This window comes from Petaurus breviceps, unplaced genomic scaffold (assembly GCF_028583685.1).
Source record: "Petaurus breviceps papuanus isolate PSGF00001 unplaced genomic scaffold, PetGlider_PUasm1.0 90897, whole genome shotgun sequence".
Classification (NCBI taxonomy): Eukaryota; Metazoa; Chordata; class Mammalia; order Diprotodontia; family Petauridae; genus Petaurus; species Petaurus breviceps.
This window is the reverse complement of record NW_027187374.1, coordinates 13,846,080-13,866,048: the sequence shown is the minus strand read 5'-3', so window position 1 is coordinate 13,866,048 and position 19,969 is coordinate 13,846,080. Positions and strand designations below refer to the sequence as shown.

The 19,969-nt window shown below is 37.9% G+C and overlaps 1 protein-coding gene across 1 annotated transcript in view; it reads left to right on the top strand.

Annotated features, from left to right (window-relative positions):
• TMPRSS15 (transmembrane serine protease 15) overlaps positions 1 to 19,969 on the top strand; it is a 155,189-nt gene that overhangs the window by 111,574 nt on the left and 23,646 nt on the right. The window contains exons 18-19 of the mRNA XM_069074789.1: positions 7,801 to 7,911; positions 16,347 to 16,479. Of these exons, the coding sequence (XP_068930890.1) occupies positions 7,801 to 7,911; positions 16,347 to 16,479 (244 nt within the window). The remainder of the gene's footprint in view (positions 1 to 7,800; positions 7,912 to 16,346; positions 16,480 to 19,969) is intronic.

Below are 19,969 nucleotides of genomic sequence, written 5' to 3'. Positions count from 1 at the left end.
ATGAAAGACTGGGCTAAGAGAGTGATCAGTGGGCTCTTTGTAAAGAGAGAGAACGAGAGCAGAAGGGAGAGGTAAGGAGAAAAGGGGGAAGAGAGAGGGGGAAATGGGGTGTAGGGGTTGAGGAAGAGAGAGAGAGAGAGAGAGAGAGAGAGAGAGATGCCAGTAATAAAATCTATTCCTAATTTGTCTTGGCTTATTGAGGTTAACTAGTTAAATCTATATTCATTTTTTTTCAATCATGTCCCAAGCCTGTCTTCATAACTGATTTCTTTCATTTCATTTCTGCCTTTAAAAAACATTAAATCCACAATTTGGAAATTCACAGTAAGGAAATTATATTTCCTTCATAAATTTAGTCTCTTTTAAAAATATTTATTGCTTTTCACTCTTAATATTTTAAAAAATTTTGAGTTCCAAATTTTCTCCCTCTTGTTAGTCCCTCCCCCACTCATTGAGAAGACAAGCAATATAATATCAATTATATGTTGGAATAATGGAAAATATATTTCCATATTAACCATGTTACACAGAAAGGCAAGAAAAATAAAAGAAGTAAAAAATATGCTTCATTTTACATTCAGAGTTTATCAGTTCTCTCTATGTTTATTATGAGTACTTTGGAATTGTCTCGGATTATTATATTGATCAGAGCATCTAAGTCTTTTCAGTTGATCATCATCACAATATTGCTGTAACTGTGTACAATGATTTCCTGGTTCTGCTTCCCTCTGAATCAATTCAAATAGGTCTTCTGAGGAACCCTCCCCATTTCTTATGGCATAATAGTATTCCATCACAATCATGTACTATAACTTGCTCTATTATTCCCCAATTAATAAGCATGTCTTCAATTCCCAAGTCTTTGCCACTACAAAAAGAACTGCTATAAATGTTTGTACATAGAGGTCCTTTTATCTTTTCTTTGATCTCTTTAGTTTTATGGACATAGTAGTAGTATTGCCGGGTCAATATGGCTATGCACAATTTTATAGCTTTTTTGGAATAGGTCCATGTGAATCAGTTCACAACTCCACCAATAGTGTATTGATTTCCTTGCTTTTCTACAACCCCTCCATCATTTGTCATTTTATTTTTCTATCATGTTAGCCAATCCAATAGGTGTAAAGGGGTACTTCAGAGTTGTTTTAATTTATATTTCTCTAATTATTAGTGATTTAGAGCTTTTTATATGGCTATTGATAGTTTTGATTTCTTCTTCTGAAAACTGCTTGTTCATATTCTTCAATCATTTATCAATTGGGGAATAGCTCTTATTTTTTCATAAATTTGACTCTGCTCCCTATATATTTGAGAATGCCTTTATCAGAGAAACATGCTGCAAAACAATTTCCCCCATTTTTTTACTTTCATTCTAATTTTGACTGCATTGGTTTTGTTTGTGCAATTTTTTTTTAAATTTCATGTAATCAAAACTATCCCTTTTACTTCCCATGATCCTTGCTATCTTTTATTTGGTCATAAATTCTTTCCTTATTCATAAATATGACAGGCAAAAATTTCCACAATCCCTTAATGCTTATGATATCACCCTTTATGTCTAAATCATGTACCCATTTTGACCTTACCTTGTGTATGGTGGGAAATACTGCCCTATGCCCAATTTCTGCCAAACTACTTTCCATTTTCCCCAGCAATTTTTGTCAAATAGTGAGTTCTTTCCCCAAAAGCTTGGATCTTTGTCTTTATCAAAAAATAGATTTTTATGTATTATGTATCCAATTTATTCCACTAATCTGCCACTTAATTTCTAAGCCAGTGCCAGATTGTCATGGTGATTTCCATTGCATAATATATTTTGAAATCTGGCACCCCTAGGCCACCTTCCTTCACATTGTTTTTCATTGAGTCCCTTGATAATCTTGACCAGAATTCTTCCATATGAAATTTGTTATTATTTTTTCTAGATCTACAAAATAATTCTTTGGCAATTTGATTGGAATGGCACTGAATAAGTAAATTAATTTAGGTAGAATTGTCATTTTATGATATTGGCTCTCTCTACTGATGAGCAATTAATATTTCTCCAGTTGTTTAGAGTTGTCTTTATTTGTGTGAAAAGTGTTTTTGCAGTTGTGTTCATGATTCCTGGGTTTGTTTTGGCATGTAGATTCCCAAGTACTTTATATTATCTGCAGTTATTTTAGATGGAATTTCTTTTTTTACTCTTCCTGCTGGACCTTATTGGTGATATATAGAAGTGCTGATGGTTTATGTGGGTTTATTTTGTATTCTGCAACTTTACTAAAGTTGAAAATTTTTAAACCAGTTTTCAACTAGTTTTTAGTTAATTCTCTAGGGTTCTCTAAGTATACCATCATATTGTCTGCAAAGAGTAATAGTTTTGTCTCCTCATTGCTTATTCTTATTCCTTCAGTTTCTTTTTCTTGTCTTACTTGTATAGCTATCATTTCTAATACAATACTGAATAATAGTGGCGAAAATGGATGTCCTTGCTTAACCCATAATCTTATGAGAAGACTTCACAAATGTAGTCTCTAAATAGTTCATGGTGCCATAAATTTCTGCAAATGGGGAGAAAGATTGCCTTCTCTCTTATCTATCTTTCTCTCTGCAATCTCATCTTGGTCAGAATTGTGAAGATAGAAATGAGACTATATCTTTTGAAAGCTATTGAAATTTTTTTGATAGAAAAATTATCATTCTTTTCCTTATGTTCTGGTGAAATTAAAGGAGATAGTTTAACATTAGAATTTGCCAGGTACCTGAAATGAAAAGGGTATTTCTTCTGCCAAGGTCCTGGACTCAACCAAAATCTTGCTGCAAGGTAGCTAACAGTTGTATCTGTTGACATTTCTGCCTCAGAGTCTCTATCCTTCTTTCCTTTTCTGTATTTTTATCTCTGTCATTAAAGATAAAAGTTACCAACAAGAAGATTTCATAGAGGGGGTTTTCTTGCCACTCAAAGGAAAAGATGTGTAGAGCAATATTATTGTTTCTTAAATGAATAAAATGCTGCTGATGGGCTGCTAATATTCCCAAATCAGGGCTGCCTGAGACTAATGGTGGGCCACAGGGTAGACAATATGGCAAAGTACCAGCCCTCAGCCTCTAGAGAAACCTCAGAATGAGTTGGCTTTTTCTTTTTATTAAGATTATTTTTATTATTATTAAATTTTAAATTAAATTAAATAATTATTAAAATTTAGTTGGCAAATTTATTCACTTCCTGGTCTATCCCAATGAACTATCCATTTTTTCAATAATTGAACTTCTATTTTGCCCTTTAAAATGTGTAAAGTTTTATGATAAAAGGACCAAATATTGGCTAGGGCTGTTCAATAGAATAAGTACAGGGTGGCCATTTAGTCTGATATAGTTCAACAAGTACAGACTAGACCAACACTGCCTAGGATTTTTTTTTCCAGTTGATGAAAATGGAATTTTGAAAGGACACTGTTCTGGAACAAAAATACTGGATCCCATAGTGATGACAGACTACTTGTGGCAATATTGAAGCATATGTCAGCTTTATATCATTAGTGATAGGGATCCCTGACTTAAAGATTAGACAGAAGAACCAGCTGTCCCTTTCCCCAGTATCCAAGTAGCCACTCAGACCTTCAGCAGAGTTTTATGCCAAAAACAGTTTGTTGCTGAAGCTTCTCAATATTTTAGTACCCAACTAGATTACACCACAATTTTAACTGGAACTTTAAACAGAGAGGTTGGTCAGAATACTCAATGAACACAAACAATAGATAGATAAATAGACAAGACAAATCTCTTGTATGTGTGTGTGTGTCTGTGTCTGTGTCTGTGTGTGGTGTGTGTATGCCTGTACGAGCTAAGGAGAAAGGGCACTTGGTTTGGGAAAAAATGCTAGTCTTAACTCAGATGTTCACCTAGAATGAGAAGAGATACTCCTGTGGGAGCACAAGGCTTCTTACATAAGTCATTGCTTTCAAATACTGAATCCTAGTGCTGTGCTCCTCAGGCAACTGGTGCATCTTCTTGACTGATCTATGTCTCAGTTCTGGACAACAGTTTATGTCTAATAAATTACTCAGATGAAAAAGACTGACAGACCCTAGAGAACAAAAAAATACATGAATCACTTTGTTGCTTTAGATCTCTCCATTTGGAACTGAAAAGTACTTATGGGGGACGGGCAGCTAGGTGGCAGGCACAGTGAATACAGCAATGACTCTGGAGTCAGGAGGACCTGAGTTCAAATCCATCCTCAGACATTTCACACTTACTAGCTGTGCGACCTTGGAAGTCACTTAACCCAAATTGCCTTGCCAAAGAAAATTAAAAGTACTTACCAGCTCTCCTAGGTCCCTCTCTCTAGAAGGTCCTGAATTGCTGAAGTCATCAGTGCATCCTTGGAAAGTTCCTAGAGATGGCGATCTGCAGGGGTTGAGTCATCCACTCCCATTCAAGGTTGCCAGATTTGTCCCATGAATTTATTTATCACTTTGCCTAGCTAACACTGATAAGCCAGGATGAATCAAAAAAAAAGATTTTATTGCACTCAGAGTGTAGTATATTCCATCATCAGAGGAAGAAGCCCTAAAATTCTTAAGGTTTTATAATTTTCCATCTTTAGCAACTAAGTCTTTTATATAGATACAGGGTATAAAGAAGAAAATGAAGGTATGGTTTTGCATTCCATGGGAGGTCACATACAACAAAATTGATAATACAGAGAAAATAGAGTCAATAATGTTTTCCAAGAAATCCACTTTTGGGGGGCAGAGTCAAGATAGTGGAGTAGAAGCAGGACTTCCCCAAGGCTCTAGTTTCCACCTTCCCCAATCCATGTAAAAAGGGGACTCTAAACAAACTTTGGAGCTGCAGAACCCACAAAATGACACAGAGAAACTAACCTCCCGCTGAGGACAGCCCAGCAGGCCAGCAGGAATCAGCCAGCACAGTTCCCTGGGAGCTGAGCCCAGCCCAACCCCAAGGCTTTAGCCCCAGGGCAGGCCTGACCAGCCACCTCCCAGAGGTACTCCACTTCAGCAGCAGCTGTGGCCATTTCCAGACTTATCAACATATAGATGCAAAGGACAAAGTGAGAGGTCAGTGCAGTCTGGACTTTGGGACCCAGCAAGTGGGAGCACATGGCTTTTGCCCCCAGGGTGAGAAGCCACTGAGATGCCAGCACAGCCAGCCAGTACCACGTGGCAGCTTCAGCTCCTGGCCTGCAGAGTGTAGGGAGACCAAGCACCAGTCTGAGGGGTAATTGCTCTTGCTTTAACCTTTTTGGATCTGCATTGCAGTCTAGGGTGGAGGTCCTGGGGTGTGTGTCCAGCTTGCCAGAGGATGTGGAGACCTCAGAGAGGGCACCCATCTAATACTTCTGGCAGCTGAGAAAACCCCAGCGTTTGGAATGAAAGCTCCCCTGTCTGGTGGCAGAGTCCTACTGTGGCAAAAAGCCCAGGGGTCAAGTGACTGAGGGGAGACATGACCAGGCAAAGTAAACAAAGCAGACAGAAGATTCCAACATTACACTCCTATTTTGGGGACAAAAAGGAGCAAAGCATGGAACAGGAGGAAGACAATGAAGTCAGAACTCCTGCACCAAAAGCTTCAAAGGAAAATGCAAACTGGTTACAGGCCATAGAGGATCTTAAGAAGCAGATAAGAGAAGTGGAGGAAAAATTGGGAAGAGAAATGAGAACAATACAAGAAAATTACAAAATGAGAGTCAACATCCTGGCTGAGGAAAATCACACCTTAAAAAATAGACTAACTCAAATGGCAAAAGAGGCTCAAAAAGGCAATGAGGAGAAGAATGCCTTAAAAAGCTGAATTTGCCAGATGGAAAAAGAATCTCAAAAGCTCACCAAGGAGAATCATTTCTTCAGAATTAGATTGGAGCAAATGGAAGCTAATGACTTTATGAGAAATTAAGATGCTGTCAAACAGATCCAAACAAATGAAAGAATAGAAGGTAATATGAAATATCTCATAGGAAAAACTACTGACCTGGAAAATAGATCCAGGAGAGATAACTGAAAAATTATTGGACTACCTGAAAGCCATGATCAAAGAAAGAACCTGGAAATCATCCTCCAAGAAATTCTCAAGGAAAATAGCTCTGATGTTTTAGAACCAGAAGGCAAAATAGAGGTTGAAAGAATCCATTGATCACCTCCTGAAAAAGATCCCAAAAAGAAAACTCCTAGGAATATTATAGACAGGTTCTGGAATTCCCAGATTAAGGAGAGAATATTACAAGCAGCCAGGAAGAAACAATTTGAATATTGTGGAAACACAATCAGGATAACCCAGGATCTAGCAACTTCTACACTGAGGGATCGAAGGGCTTGGAATATGATATTCTGGAGGTCAAAGGAGCTGGGATTGAAACCAAGAGTCATCTACCCAGCAAAACTGAGTATCACGTTTCAGGGGAAAATATGGTCATTCAGTGGAATAGAGTACTTTCGAGCATTCTTAATGAAAAAACCAGAGTTGAATAGAAAATTTGACATTGAGATACAAGAAGCAAGAGAAGCATGAGAAGGTAAAGAGGGAAAAGAAATCATAAGGAACTTATCAAAGTTGAACTATTAACATTCCTACATAGAAAAAGAATAATTGTAACTTATGGAACTTTTCTCAGTAGTTGAAGGAAATAGAAATATACATATACATATACATATACATATACATATATATATATACATATATGTGCGTCTATATATGAGGGTATATGGGCATATGAATACATATGTGAATATGTGTATATATGTTTATAGGTATGCATAGATAGAGGGCACAGGCCCAATTTAACAGGAAAGGATGATACTTAAAAGGTGAAATTAAGAGATGAGAGAGGAATATAATGAGAGGAGATGGGGAGAGACAGAATGGGGTAAACTATCTCATATAGAAGAGGCAAGGGGAATTGGTTACAATGGAGGGGAAGAATAGGAAGGCAAAAGGGAATGGGTCAACCTTATTCCCATTGAATTTGGCTTAACAAGGCAATGAAATACACACTAAATAGGGTATCTCACCCTACAGGAGAGTAGGGGGGTAGGGGATGAGAGGGGGTATGATGGGAGGGAGGGCAGACTGGGGGGGAAGGAAGTTGGAAGCATCCGCTTTTGAAAAGGGATGGGATCAAAGTAGAGAATAGAAAGTGGGAGGTGGGATAGGAAGGAGGGAAATATAGTCAGTCTTTTACAATAATATATCTACTATGTTATTGTTTTGCATTAGCCACACATGTACAACCTATACTGAATTGCTTATCTTCCCAGTAAGGATGGGTGACAAGGGAGGAAGGGAATGAATCTGGAATTCAAAGTTTTAAAATCAAATATTCAAATATATATATGTGTGTGTGTGTGTGTGTGTGTACTATTATTAATACTATTTTACATGTAATTGGGAAATAAGATATACAGGCAATGGGGCATAGAGATCCACTGGAAAAGTTGAAAGGGGTATGGGAGAAAATGTGGGAGAGAGCAGATTGGAGGAGGGGATTATCCTGTGGGACTGCTATTTTGGGGCAGTGGATAGGGGAAAAATAGGGAGAAAAATTTGTAACTCAAAATCTGGTGGAAATGAATGATGTAAATCAGAAGTTAATTTGAAAAAGAAAATAAAAGAAATCCACTTTTAAGAATTCTTTCAAATCACTATGACATTACTTCAACCAATAACCATCATTGTCCCAAATCTACATGTTCTTGCATTCTCTGATTTTTAATGTCATAAAAGATCATTTTGTATTTTTATTTATATTTTTGCTGTTTTCAGATAAAATTATTGACTAAATATTTTTTTCTTTCACAGAACCCTGCAAACAAAATGAGTTTCAGTGCATGAATGGAGAGTGCATTCCAACTGTTCATGTTTGTGATAATTATCAAAATTGTGCTGATGCTTCAGATGAAATGAATTGTGGTATGTATTTTTATTGGGGAAGAGGAGAAAAACCTCTTAAAAGGCCCTGTAATAATACTGTATAAAGATAGCTGACATTTATATATAACTTACTGTGTGCCAGGCACTGTGCTAAAAACTTTTGTAAAGTCAAGCAGGAGCAGCCTTCCAGAGGACTGCTGCTGTGAATAGGTCTAAGGTCACTAAGATCACATAGTATAATGAACTCTCTATTTATTCAGCAGTAAACTAAAGCAAAACACTCATTAAAACCAAAGTACAGCATTCAAAATGATATAACATGACAACTTATCACTAAAGTGGCCACATATTCTTAAAAGATATCATTCAGGATACAAAGTACAAAGGTATCCCACCCCTGGGTCACATTGTCTTAATCTAGTCAGTCAGAAAGTCTTCTTTCTTCTTGATTGGAGACTAGTTTTCAATCATCCTTAATTCAGTCATCCTTAAGGGGTACAAGGTACAAAATACAAAGTTCTCCCACCCCTAGTCACAGTAAATCATGATCTTGTCAGTCAGATCTAAATACCTAAGGAGAGGTCCTTTCATCCTGGCTTGAGGTTGGATCCCAAATTCCATGGTTCCTCAGCTCTTGCCTGAATTCACCCAAACGTCACCTGGATTCACAGGCAAGCAGTTCTCAACTCCTTGTCTAGCCTCTTCATTCAGCTCCTCGTCCAGCTCCCATTCCATATTGAAACTCACAGTAACCAGCCCACCTCAAGCCCTTCTCAGTTTCTGTTTATAGGAAGAGAAAACTTAACAGAGCCACAACATTCATACACATTGCTCACACCATCATCAATTCACTTTCTGCCTATGAAATCAACACAGACCCACAAACAAGATCTGATAAATCAACACAAATTATCAGTACTTAAAATTTCATTAAATCCCTCCTCCAGAACTTCTGTAAACAGACAACAAGGAAATCCTCTTTCAGGGCTTCTGAACCAGTAGTAAGGTCCCAGGGCTTCTGTGACAACAGTAACTTCCTCTATCAGCAGACAGATCTGACAAAGTAACACAAACAACAGACAGAATCTTTCTGTCTGACAAAGTAACAAGCACAAATTAACACAGACAGAACAGACAAATATAGTACCAGCCACAACAAGTGTTCTCCTTCTCAGTTCTGCTCAGTCCCAGTTTGTGGTCCTCCCTTTACATGATGGTTCTCATTCCTGTCCCACCCTGCCTGTTTCATCAGCAACTTCCTCCCACCTTCAGATCACAAGGGGCTCAAACAAGGTGCTAAATACTTAAGTAACTGAAACAAGGTGCTAAGTACTTCTTTGCTTGCCATTACAACCTTTTAAAAATATTATCTCATTTGATCTTCATGTCAACCCTAGGAGTTAAGTGCTATTTTTCTCTCCCATTTTACAGTTGAAAAAACTGAAGCAGACAGAAGTTGTCTAACTTGCCCACAGTCACTCAACGAATAAGTGTCTGAGGCCAGATTTGAATTAAGGTCTTTCTGACTTCAGGCCTGGCAGTGCTCTATCCACTGTGCAACATAACTACCCTTGTAAATAAATGCAAATCTTCTATTGATTTGCAATGATAATATTGGGAGGATGGGGAGTGAGTGTTGGGATATTGTTTCATGTTTTCCTGTGTATGAGGATCTCAGTGATCAGTCTGTGTACCTCTATCAACCAGAGAGAGAATTCAGCTTTTTGTCTTTCCTGTGTGTCAGAGAAAGCCTCACCATGGTTCTCTCTCATATTCATTGCCTTCGTTTTTAATTCCAAGGCCTTCTCCAAGCTGCTCTTTTTACTTCTTGAAGTGACAGTATTTTGAAGTAGAAGAAAAGTCTCTCCTTACTTTAAACATGAGGTCACTGAGACCCAGAGACTTTTCCAAATGATTTTCCTAGATTTACACTATTAGGTAGCAGATTCAGGATTCAAACCCAGATTTTCTGCCAGATCTAGTGCTTTCCCCTGACAGAATGCTGTCTGTGAAGATCTACAATCTTCTGACCTTTTGGTTACAGCTAACATTCACAGGTCCCAAATTACCCAGAACCTGCAATGGAAAACAGGAATAGAGTGTCTCTGTCCTAGAATCAGTTTGCCATCAAATTCATTCACTAATCCAGTTCAATCCAACAAGCATTTATTAAGTATCTACTACATGTAAATCACTGTGCTACATGTAACAGGCATAAAATTCCTAGAAAACAACTCTGATATCTCCTCTTAATCTTCTCTTCTTCATGAAATGTGAATGTCATTAAAAAATTAAGTAACATACCAATATAATCCGGAATTAGCCAATATCAATCAATTAGCATTTATTAAGCATCTACTATGTACCAGGTTCTGTGCTAAACTCTAAGGATAAAAAAGAGGCAAAAGACAATCCCTGCCTTCAAGGAAATTACAATCTAATGGGGAATTCAACAAACAAATAAGTACAAACAAGATATATACAGGATGAATAGGAAATAACAGAAAAAGCACTATAATTAAGATGGATTGGAAAAGGCTTCCTGTAGAAGATGGTATTTTAATCGAGACATAAAGGAAGCCAATAAAAAGAGGAGGCAGAAATGAGGAGGGAGATCATGCCAGGCATAGAGGTGTAATGGGAATGGGAATTTGAAGATCCTCCCTTCCCCCTAATAAGCCTAAGGGAATTTGAAGATCTTTACATGGAGCCTGTGGTGGGAGGAGTTTTCTGAAGGGTGAAGCAGAGCCCAAAGGAAGCTGTAAGTCAGAGCAACTACATAGTGGGAGAGACACCCAGGGAGACAGCTAGGCTTGTGAATGTTTGTTTTGGGGAAGGCTAAAGGATGGTGTGGGCTTCATGCTGTATTATGGTGTATTAACTTCTTTGCTACTATGATGGATTTGACTTCATGGTGTTGGGATTTGGTTTTCTGGTGTTTGAATAAATGTTTTGCTTCTGTCTTCTATATGGAGAGTCTGTTACATTTGAGAACTATGCTAGCATATTTACCGTTGCTGTCAGCACTGTGAATATTGTGTTGGTGCTATAAGAGGGCAGCCAGAGGACTTAAGTAATGGAATGCTTCATTTGTGGGAAAGTAAGAATGCCTGTTTTACTGGATCCAAGAATAATGGTGAAGAGTAAGGTGTAAGAAGACTGGAATGGTACAACGGAGCTAGGTTATGAAGGGCTTTGAAGGCTATACAGAGAATTTTTTATTTGATCAAAGACAAGAGGGAACCACTGGAGTTGAGTGAGTAGAGGTATGACATGATCAGATCTGTGCTTTAGGAAAATCATTTTGATAGCTAAATGGAGTTGGGATAGGAGTGGGATAGGGAGTACCTTGTGACAGGTGGACCCCTCAGCAGGCCATGCAATAGTCAAGGGGGGAGCTGATGAGGGTGTATACCAGAGTGGCAGCAGTGTCAGAGGAGAAAAGGTGGCATATCTGAGAGATGTTGCAAAGGTCAAATCAACTGGCATTGGCAATAGATTGGATATGAGGAGGAAGAGATAGTGAAGAATCCAGGATGACTCCTACATTGTAAGCCTGAGGGAATGAGAATGGCGGTGCCCTGGATATCAATAGAGAAATCTGGAAGGGGAAGAAGATACTGAGTTATGTATTGGGCATGCTTTTTAAAAGATGTCTATTGGATATCCCATTTGAAATGTCTAAAAGGCACTTAGAAATGTGAGATTGGAGGTCAGCAGAGACTCAAGGGCAAGATAGGTAGATTTGAGTCAGCATAGAGATGGTAATTAAATCCTTGGAAGCTAATGAGATCAAGTGAAGTAGTATAGAGGGAGAAGAAAAGAGGGCTAGGACAGAACCCTGAGGGACATCTACAATTAGAGGGCATTATTTAAATGTAGATTGAGGCAAAGGATACTGGAAAGAAGTGGTCAAACCAGGAAAAAGTGAAGCCCCAAAACCTAGAGAGAAGAGAGTTCTCAAGCATGAAAAGTATGAGACATCAGCAGTGTTAAAGGAGGAGACCTGTTTGACATCAGCAATGTCCAGGATTTCAGAGAGGTCGAAGAAGATGAGTCTTGAAAAGGCCATTAGATTAAGCAACTCAGAAACCATTGGTAACTTTAGAGAGAGCAGTTTTGATAGAATGATAAGGTGGGAAGCCGAATCATAAGGGGTTAAGATGAGTATGAGAGGAGAGAAAGTAGAGGCATTTAAAAGTATAGTTATGAAATGGCTACATATACTTCATGCAACTCAAACAATGGGCTGGGTTTTGAGCTCCTGGTCATGTAAAGGTTCATCTCTCCTGTGTAACTCATATTGTACTCTTAAGCCATGGACACCAGACAACATACAGAAAGAATTGACCACAGGTGGTTATGAGAAATAATATTAAATCTGAAAAATGTATTCTTTGGAACAAGTATCTGTCATGATAACAGGTCACATACCTCCCAGCTTTTCCAATTTAAAATTCCTTTTAAAGAAGGAAACTTTGAGGGGGAGAGGCAGAGCCAAGATGGCAGAGGAAAAGCAGGGTCTTGAGTGAGTTCTTCCTTCAAACCCTTATAAATACCTGTAAAAAAATGACTCTAAATTAATTCTAGAGCAGCAGAACCCACAAAATGACAGAGTGAAACAAATCTCCAGTCCAAGACAACCTGGAAGGTCTACAGGAAAGCTCTATTGCACCTGGTTGGGAGAGAAGCATAATCCAGTACAAACCATATGGGCACAGACTGGCCCCAGCAAACCCAGAGCTGGCTGACTGAAGTCAAACCCTGAGTCAGGTGACTGAATAGCAGCTATGGAGGTTTCCAGATTTCTCAACCCACAAATGCCAAAGACAACTTAGAAGGTCCATAGGAAAGGTCTATCGGACCTGGGTGAGAGAGGAGCATGGTCAAGCCCTAGCCCTGGGGTAGTGGTGGTGGTGGCAGCAGCAACTGATCCCAGAGTTCTTGGCCTACAGTCAGTGGGGAAATCAAGCAACTTATCAGAAAGGGATTACAGGGATCTCTTTGCTGGCACTGAGGCAGGATTCTCTTGCTTTGCCTGTGCTTGGATCTGGGTTGCAGTCCTGGGTAGAAGTCCTGGAGAAAGTTGGAGCACTGGTGTGGTAGAGCTTGTAGCAGTGGTGGAGAGGAAATCCTCTTCACAATTCTAAGGCAGAAAAGGGTGCTTTTGGTTATTCACAGACCAGAGTATAGGCCAGGAGAGGAGTAAATACCTCTCTTTTGATCATACCACATTGGAAGAACTGAAAATTTACAGTCCTCTAGAATTATCTCTGAAAATAGCTACACAAAACACCTGAAGCTTGGGACAGTACACTTTCCACCCTGGAGGCAGTCCTAATTTCACAAAGAATTAAAAAGTCAAGTAATTGGCTGGGAAAATGAGCAAACAACAGGAAAAAAAACCCTCAAGACTATAGAATCTTACTTTGGTGACAAAGAAGATCAAAATATACAACCAGAAGAAGACAACAAAGTCAAAGCTCTTACATCCAAAGGCTCCAAGAAAAATATGAATTGGTTGCAGGCCATGGAAGAGCTCAAAAAATATTTTGAAAATCAAGTAAGAGAAGTAGAGGAAAAATTGTGTAGAGGAATGAGAGTGATTCAAGAAAATCTTTAAAACCAAGTCAAGAGTTTGCTAAAGGAGACCCAAAAAAATACTGAAGAAAATGACGCCTTAAAAAATAGACTAACCCAAATGGTGAAAGAAGTCCAAAAAGGCAATAAGGAGAAGAATTCCATAAAAAGCAAAATTGACATAATGGAAAAGGAGATCCAAAAGCTCACTGAAGAAAATAATTCCTTAAAAATTAGAATGGAACAAATAGAAGCTAATGAATATATAAGAAATAAAAAAATTATAAAACAAAACCAAAAGAATGAAAAACATAAGACAATATGAAATATCTCATTGAAAAAAACAACTGACCTGGAAAATAGATCCAGGAGAGATAAGTTAAAAATTATTGGGCTACCTGAAAGCCATGATCAAAAAAAGAACCTAGACATCTTCCAAGAAGTTATCAAGGAAAACTGCCCTATATTCTAGAACCAGAGGGAAAAAGAGAAATTGAAAGAATTCACCAATCGCCTCTTGAAAAAGATCCCAAAAGGAAAACTCCTAGGAATATTGTAGCTGAATTCCAAAGTCCCCAGGTCAAGGAGAAAAATATTACAAGCTGTCAGGAAGAAACAATTTGAGTATTGTGGAAACACAATCAGGATAACACAAGATCTATCAGCTTCTGCTTGGAATATGATATTCCAGAGTTCAAAGGAGCTAGGATTAAGACTAAGACTCACCTACCCAGCAAAAAATGGATATTCAGTAAAACAGAGGACTTTCAAGCATTCTTCATGAAAAGACCAGAGCTGAATAGAAAATTTGACTTTCAAATACAAGACTCAAGTGAACCATAGATAGATAGATAGATAGATAGATAGATAGATAGATAGATAGATAGATAGATAGATAGATAGATAGATAGATAGATAGATGGACGGATACATACATACATAGATGTACACACATATACATATATATATATATAGACAGAGGGCACAAGGTGAGTTAAATATGAAGGGATGATATGTAAACAAATAAAATTAAAGGGTGAGAGAGGAATGTACTTGGGGAAGGAGAAAGGGAGAGGTAGAATGGGGTAAAAATCTCACATAAAAGAGTCAAGAAAAAGCTTTTACATTGGAGGGGAAGAATGGGGAGGTAAAAGGGAATGAATGAACCTTACTCTCATTGGATTTGGCTTAAGGAGGGAATAACATACACACTCAACTGGGTATGGAAATCTATCTTACCCTACAGGAAAGTAGGGGGGAAGGGGATAGGCAGAATGATAGAAGGGAGGGAAGGTTGGGGGAAGGGGTAATCAGAAGCAAACACTTTTGAGGACAGACAGGCTCAAAGGAGGGAACATAATAAGGGGGGGCAGGATAGAATGGAGAGTAATATAGTCTTCTACAACATGACTATTATAGAAGTGTTTTACATGAATACACATGTATAACCTATGTCAAATTGGATGAGGAGGAAAGAATGGAGAGAATTTGGAACTCAAAGTTTTAAAAATGAATGCTAAAAATGTTTTTACATGCAACCAGGAAAAAAGATATACAGGCAATGGGGTATAGAAATCCATCTTGCCCTATAGAAATAGAGAGGAAAGGAAAATAGAAGGGGAGGAGATAAGAAAAAGGGGGGGATAGAAGGGAGGGCAGATTGGGGGAAAGAGTAATGCACACTGTCAGGGTGGGGGAGGGGAGAAATGGGGAGAAAATTTGGAATTCAATATCTTGTGGAAGTGAATGTTGAAAATTAAAAAGAAAACAATAAAAAGGAAAAAAAGTAGAGCTATTACATACTAAGGAAAAAAAAGAAGGGAACTGCAGATGTTGCCATGGTAGCATTGCTGCTGTAGTACATCTTCCATGTCCTTAGACGTTTCCTCAACTCTAGACATAGCCCCTATATGAATACTGCCACCTTGATCTATCATTTGTTACCAAACTATGAATCCTAGGGGGTTTTTTTGGCCAGCCAATCCTTTGCCAGAGATTGTCACACAAAGACAAAATTAAAAATCGGCCCTATTCTCGTGAAGCTAAAAATCCTGCAGGGGCAATACACTCCTAACATCAATAAGTAAATGCAAGATAATTCATTGAGGCAGAGAACACTAACACCTAAGGGAATTAGAAGAGAGGATACTGAGAAATTCAAAGTGTGGAAGAGCAGAGGTCAGAGTTTATGTGAGTTAAGATTATCATTAGGGAAGACTTAACTTTAATAGAAATGCTTAAGGATGTCTCTGAGTTTCAGTTTTCCTCCTTTTGGAGATTAAGATTCTATATGTGGGGGCAGCCAGGTGGTGCAGTGAGTACGAGCACTGGCCCCAAAGTCAGGATAACCTGGGATCAAATCCCAGGCTCAGACACTTAGCACCCACCCAGAAACACCTGGCAGTGAAACCTTGAGTAAGTTACTTAACCCCAATTGCTTAGGGTCAGCCACGTGGCGCAGTGAGTAAGAGCACCAGAGTTTTGGGGTGACCTAGGATCCAATCTGGGCTCAGATACTTAGCACCACACCCAGAAATAGCTGGCTGTGTAACCTTGAGCAAGTTACTTAACCCCAATTGCTTAAAAATAAATAAAAAGATTCTATATGTGTCATTTGATAATTTTTGTTTATCACTTTTGTAGTTATTTGCCCCAGATAACCTGCACACTGATGTCTGGCACTTTTGGCTTTCTCTGTTCTATCTCATTCTGAGAATCATATGCAAAGAGCTAACACAACAGTTTTTTGTTGAATATCTTCAACTCACACACATGTTGAGTTCAAATAGATATACTCAATCATTAATTTATATATGTTTGCAAATGTTCTATTTTTAGTTTGGGGAACATTATTTACTGTCATTATGATACTATGTTTGCCTATTTTTCTTTAGTTCAGCTAGTCAATGGCACACAAAGTGTCAATGGCTTGGTACAGTTCAGGATTCAGAGCATATGGCATGTGGCTTGTGCAGATGACTGGAACAACCAGCTTTCAAATGATGTTTGTCATTTGTTAGGATTAGGGTAAGTAATGTTATTCATTGCTGATATTGATAACCATGTTCGGATTTGAGAATGTTGAGATATTTGCCCTCCCTACTTTTTTGGGTTGTTAATCAAGTATATGAAAGTGGTAAAATGCGAATATTTTTAAAATGGTTGTTATTGTTGCCCTGAATTTAAGGACATCCATGTGCAACTTGCAGTCTGTCATCTAAACATTATATGTGTGTAATTTCCCTTTCTTTTTGATTCCAAAACCTGAATTCTTAACCAATTTATATCATGGAACCCTTTGTCAGTCTGGTGAAGCCAGCGGATCCCTTCTCAGAAAAATGTTTTTAAAAGCACAATATATAGAATTTCAAAGCAAACTAATTGTATTAGAATTAGTATTATCAAAATATTAAAAAAGTTATATGCTCCAGCTTGAGAACCCCTGCTTTCTTAAATGAAAGTATCCTGATATTTTCATTGAAGATAGGTTTTGAAATGATTTGCTGTTTCCAAAAGCTCTAATTTGTCTGGTGGCAATTCCAGGAGTGCTATGAAAGAAAACAATATCCTTATTCTTTCTGTACATCAGTGCAGTATTATTGTCATCCTAGGATCAAGTCTTTTCTTGGACTTTCAATTTGGCTTTTAGTCTTTTCACTAGGGACAGAAAAACAGATTAGAATAAAATTGTAGCCCACATCTTTATCCAAGTACTGAGCTTCTTTCTTTCTTTGAACTTACGGTGCGTATCTTTGTTATATCCAGGTAAATGGACAAAACTATTACTATGTGTTTCTTGTCATTTGAAGCTTATAACTCTTTTAATGTACATATATATTCTTCCTAGTTTCTACCAGGACAGAAAATTAAACTACAAATCCTTACAGAAAGATCTTATAGCAGGAAAGTTGATATTTAAACAAGAGCCTACTGTGTGTATAAGACACTCTCCCTAGATTGTGGATCTGGAAACAAAAGTTGTTTGTTTAAGATATTCAAGTACATTCCTGAATCAAAGTTGCTCTCACCTAAAACAAAGCTCTGGGACAAGCATCCTCAGTTTGGTGGGATCAAGAATAGTTCTCCTGTTATTATTATTATCCTTTGATCATTTATCAACTGGGGAATGTTTCTTTTCCTTGTAAATTTGACTCAGTACCTTTTTATATTAGAAATGAGACCTTTATCAAAGAAATTTGCTGCAAAGATTTTTTCCGTCAGCTTCCTGCTTTTGTTCTCATTTTAGCTGCCTTGGTTTTTTGTGCAAAAACTTTTTAACTTTAAAAAATCAAAATTATTCATTTTATCTCCTATGAACTTTGTTTTGTCATGAACATCCCTGTCCATGGACATGACTGTTAATTTCTTCAGTGTTCCAATAATTTGCTTATGATATCACCTTTTATATGATGTATAATGTACCCATTTTAAGCATATGTGTATAATACAGTATTCAAGGCTGGTCTCATATACCTAGTTTCTTCTAGACTACTTTAATGTTTTCCAAGGTTTTTGCTGAATAGTAAGCTCTTACCCCAATAGCTGGGATCTTTGGATTTATCAAACACTAGGTTGCTGAGTTTGTTTGTTTCTGTATATTCTATACCTAATCTGTTTTACTGATCAACTTCTCTTTTTCTTACCCACTACAAAGCTATTTTGGTGATTACTGACTAGGTCACATAATTTGAAATCTGGTACTGCTAGACCATCTTCTTTCCTCTTGGTTTTTTTTGTTGTTGTTGTTTTTAATTGATTCCCTTGATATTCTTGATGAGATAAATTTTATTACATTCTCTAGCTCTATAAAGTAATGTGATTGGTATGGCATTGAATAAATAAATTAATTTAGGTACTATTGTCATTTTTGTATTGGTTCAACCTGCCCATAAACAATGAATTTCTCCAATTATTTAAATCTAGCTTTACTATTTAAAGACTATTTTTAAATTGTGTTTGACTATGTCCCTGTGGGTGTCTTAGCAGCTAGAGTCCCAAGTATTTCATATTGTCTGAAGTTATTTTAAATGGAATTTCTCTTTCTATCTCTTCCTGATGGGTTTTTTTGGTAAGATATAGAAATGTTGATAACTTATGTGAGTTTGTTTTATATCCTTTGGGGCTTTTCTTATAGACGTTTTTAAGTCATTCTCTTCTGTGTTTATGTCTTGAGCCTCTGTGTCACCAGAGTAGTTCTTTATGGTTAGTTTCTTTCTGTTTCTGTGCTTGTTTGCTCAATCTTCCAGCATGCTTCTTGACTTTGGACTTTATGCTAGTGCTGGACTCCGTGCGCTTTGGGGGCTGGCGGGGGGGGGGGGTTCAGGGATTGTCTGATCTGTGCTTCAGTTCTTTTACATTCTTCTGCTCCTTTCACAGTTCACTTTTGGGACCTACAAATTTTTAGAACTTCCAAATTGATATGATCTGGAGAAAGGTCTGTTTATTGCCTTTGTGGCCTGAGCTTTGCAATTTCCTGACCCAGGTCTGAGTCTTGTATGTGTTTGGGTTTCTATAGACTGGACTCGGTCACTGTTAGGCTGCTGGGAGGCTCTGCAGGTTCAGAATGACTAAATTACTGGTTCCCTTGTGTTATAGTATTTCTTCCCTGGTTGTTCCATTGCAGACTTAGACACAGTACTAAAGGCTACAACTGAGTCCCTGCTACTAGGCTCAGAACCACACAATTATATTTCTGAACATGTTCCCTGCTCAATACCCAGCTACTATGGACCTATGCTCCCTTGTGACTTTTGCTTTTTTCCACCCTGGATCTGGGAAATGGGTGACAGGACTATTAGATGACATCCATTCCTGTACCTATTACTAAATAAGGGTTCCCCTGGGTTCTCTTTCTGACTCAAGACTTCCTGCCTTGGTGGTCTTTCTCACCCCTCTTTCCATTCGTGGATTCAAGAATGCCCCCTGCTCTACTGCTGCACCACTGTGCTGGTCAGCCCCCATTCTTAGTGTCAGCAGATGTGTTTATCTTCCTAAGCTAGAAAAGTGCCTCACTGTGACCTTTCCTTGGCCTTCTCAATTAGTATTAAGTTTTGTGCATTTTCTATATTGTTGTAGAGATATGTTAGGTGAATGAACTAAGGTAAAAATGTTTTCCTTCATTCTGCCATCTTGACTCTGCTTCTTTATTTTGTTTTTAAAATTATTTTTAGTTCTTTTTTTTTTCTATCTCTTCCAGGAATTCTAATATTCTTGTATCCAAGCTGGGTTTTTTCTTTGAGGCTTTACTTGTAGATGTTTTAGAATCATTCTCTTCTTCTGGATTTGTCTCTTGAGTATCCCTATCACCATCATAGCTTTTTTATGATAGGATTCTTTTTTTAGTGTTGTTTGCTCATTCTTCTAGAGCAGGGATTCTTAAACTTTTTATACTCTTAAAGCTTTTAGGCAGTGTTGGTTGGCATTGCACAGCCTGAGGGCATGCACAATTGAAAGTATGCATGTTTTGTTTTCAGAACCTAGGCTTCAGTGAAGTTGTGTAATGCAATGTGGGCAAGCA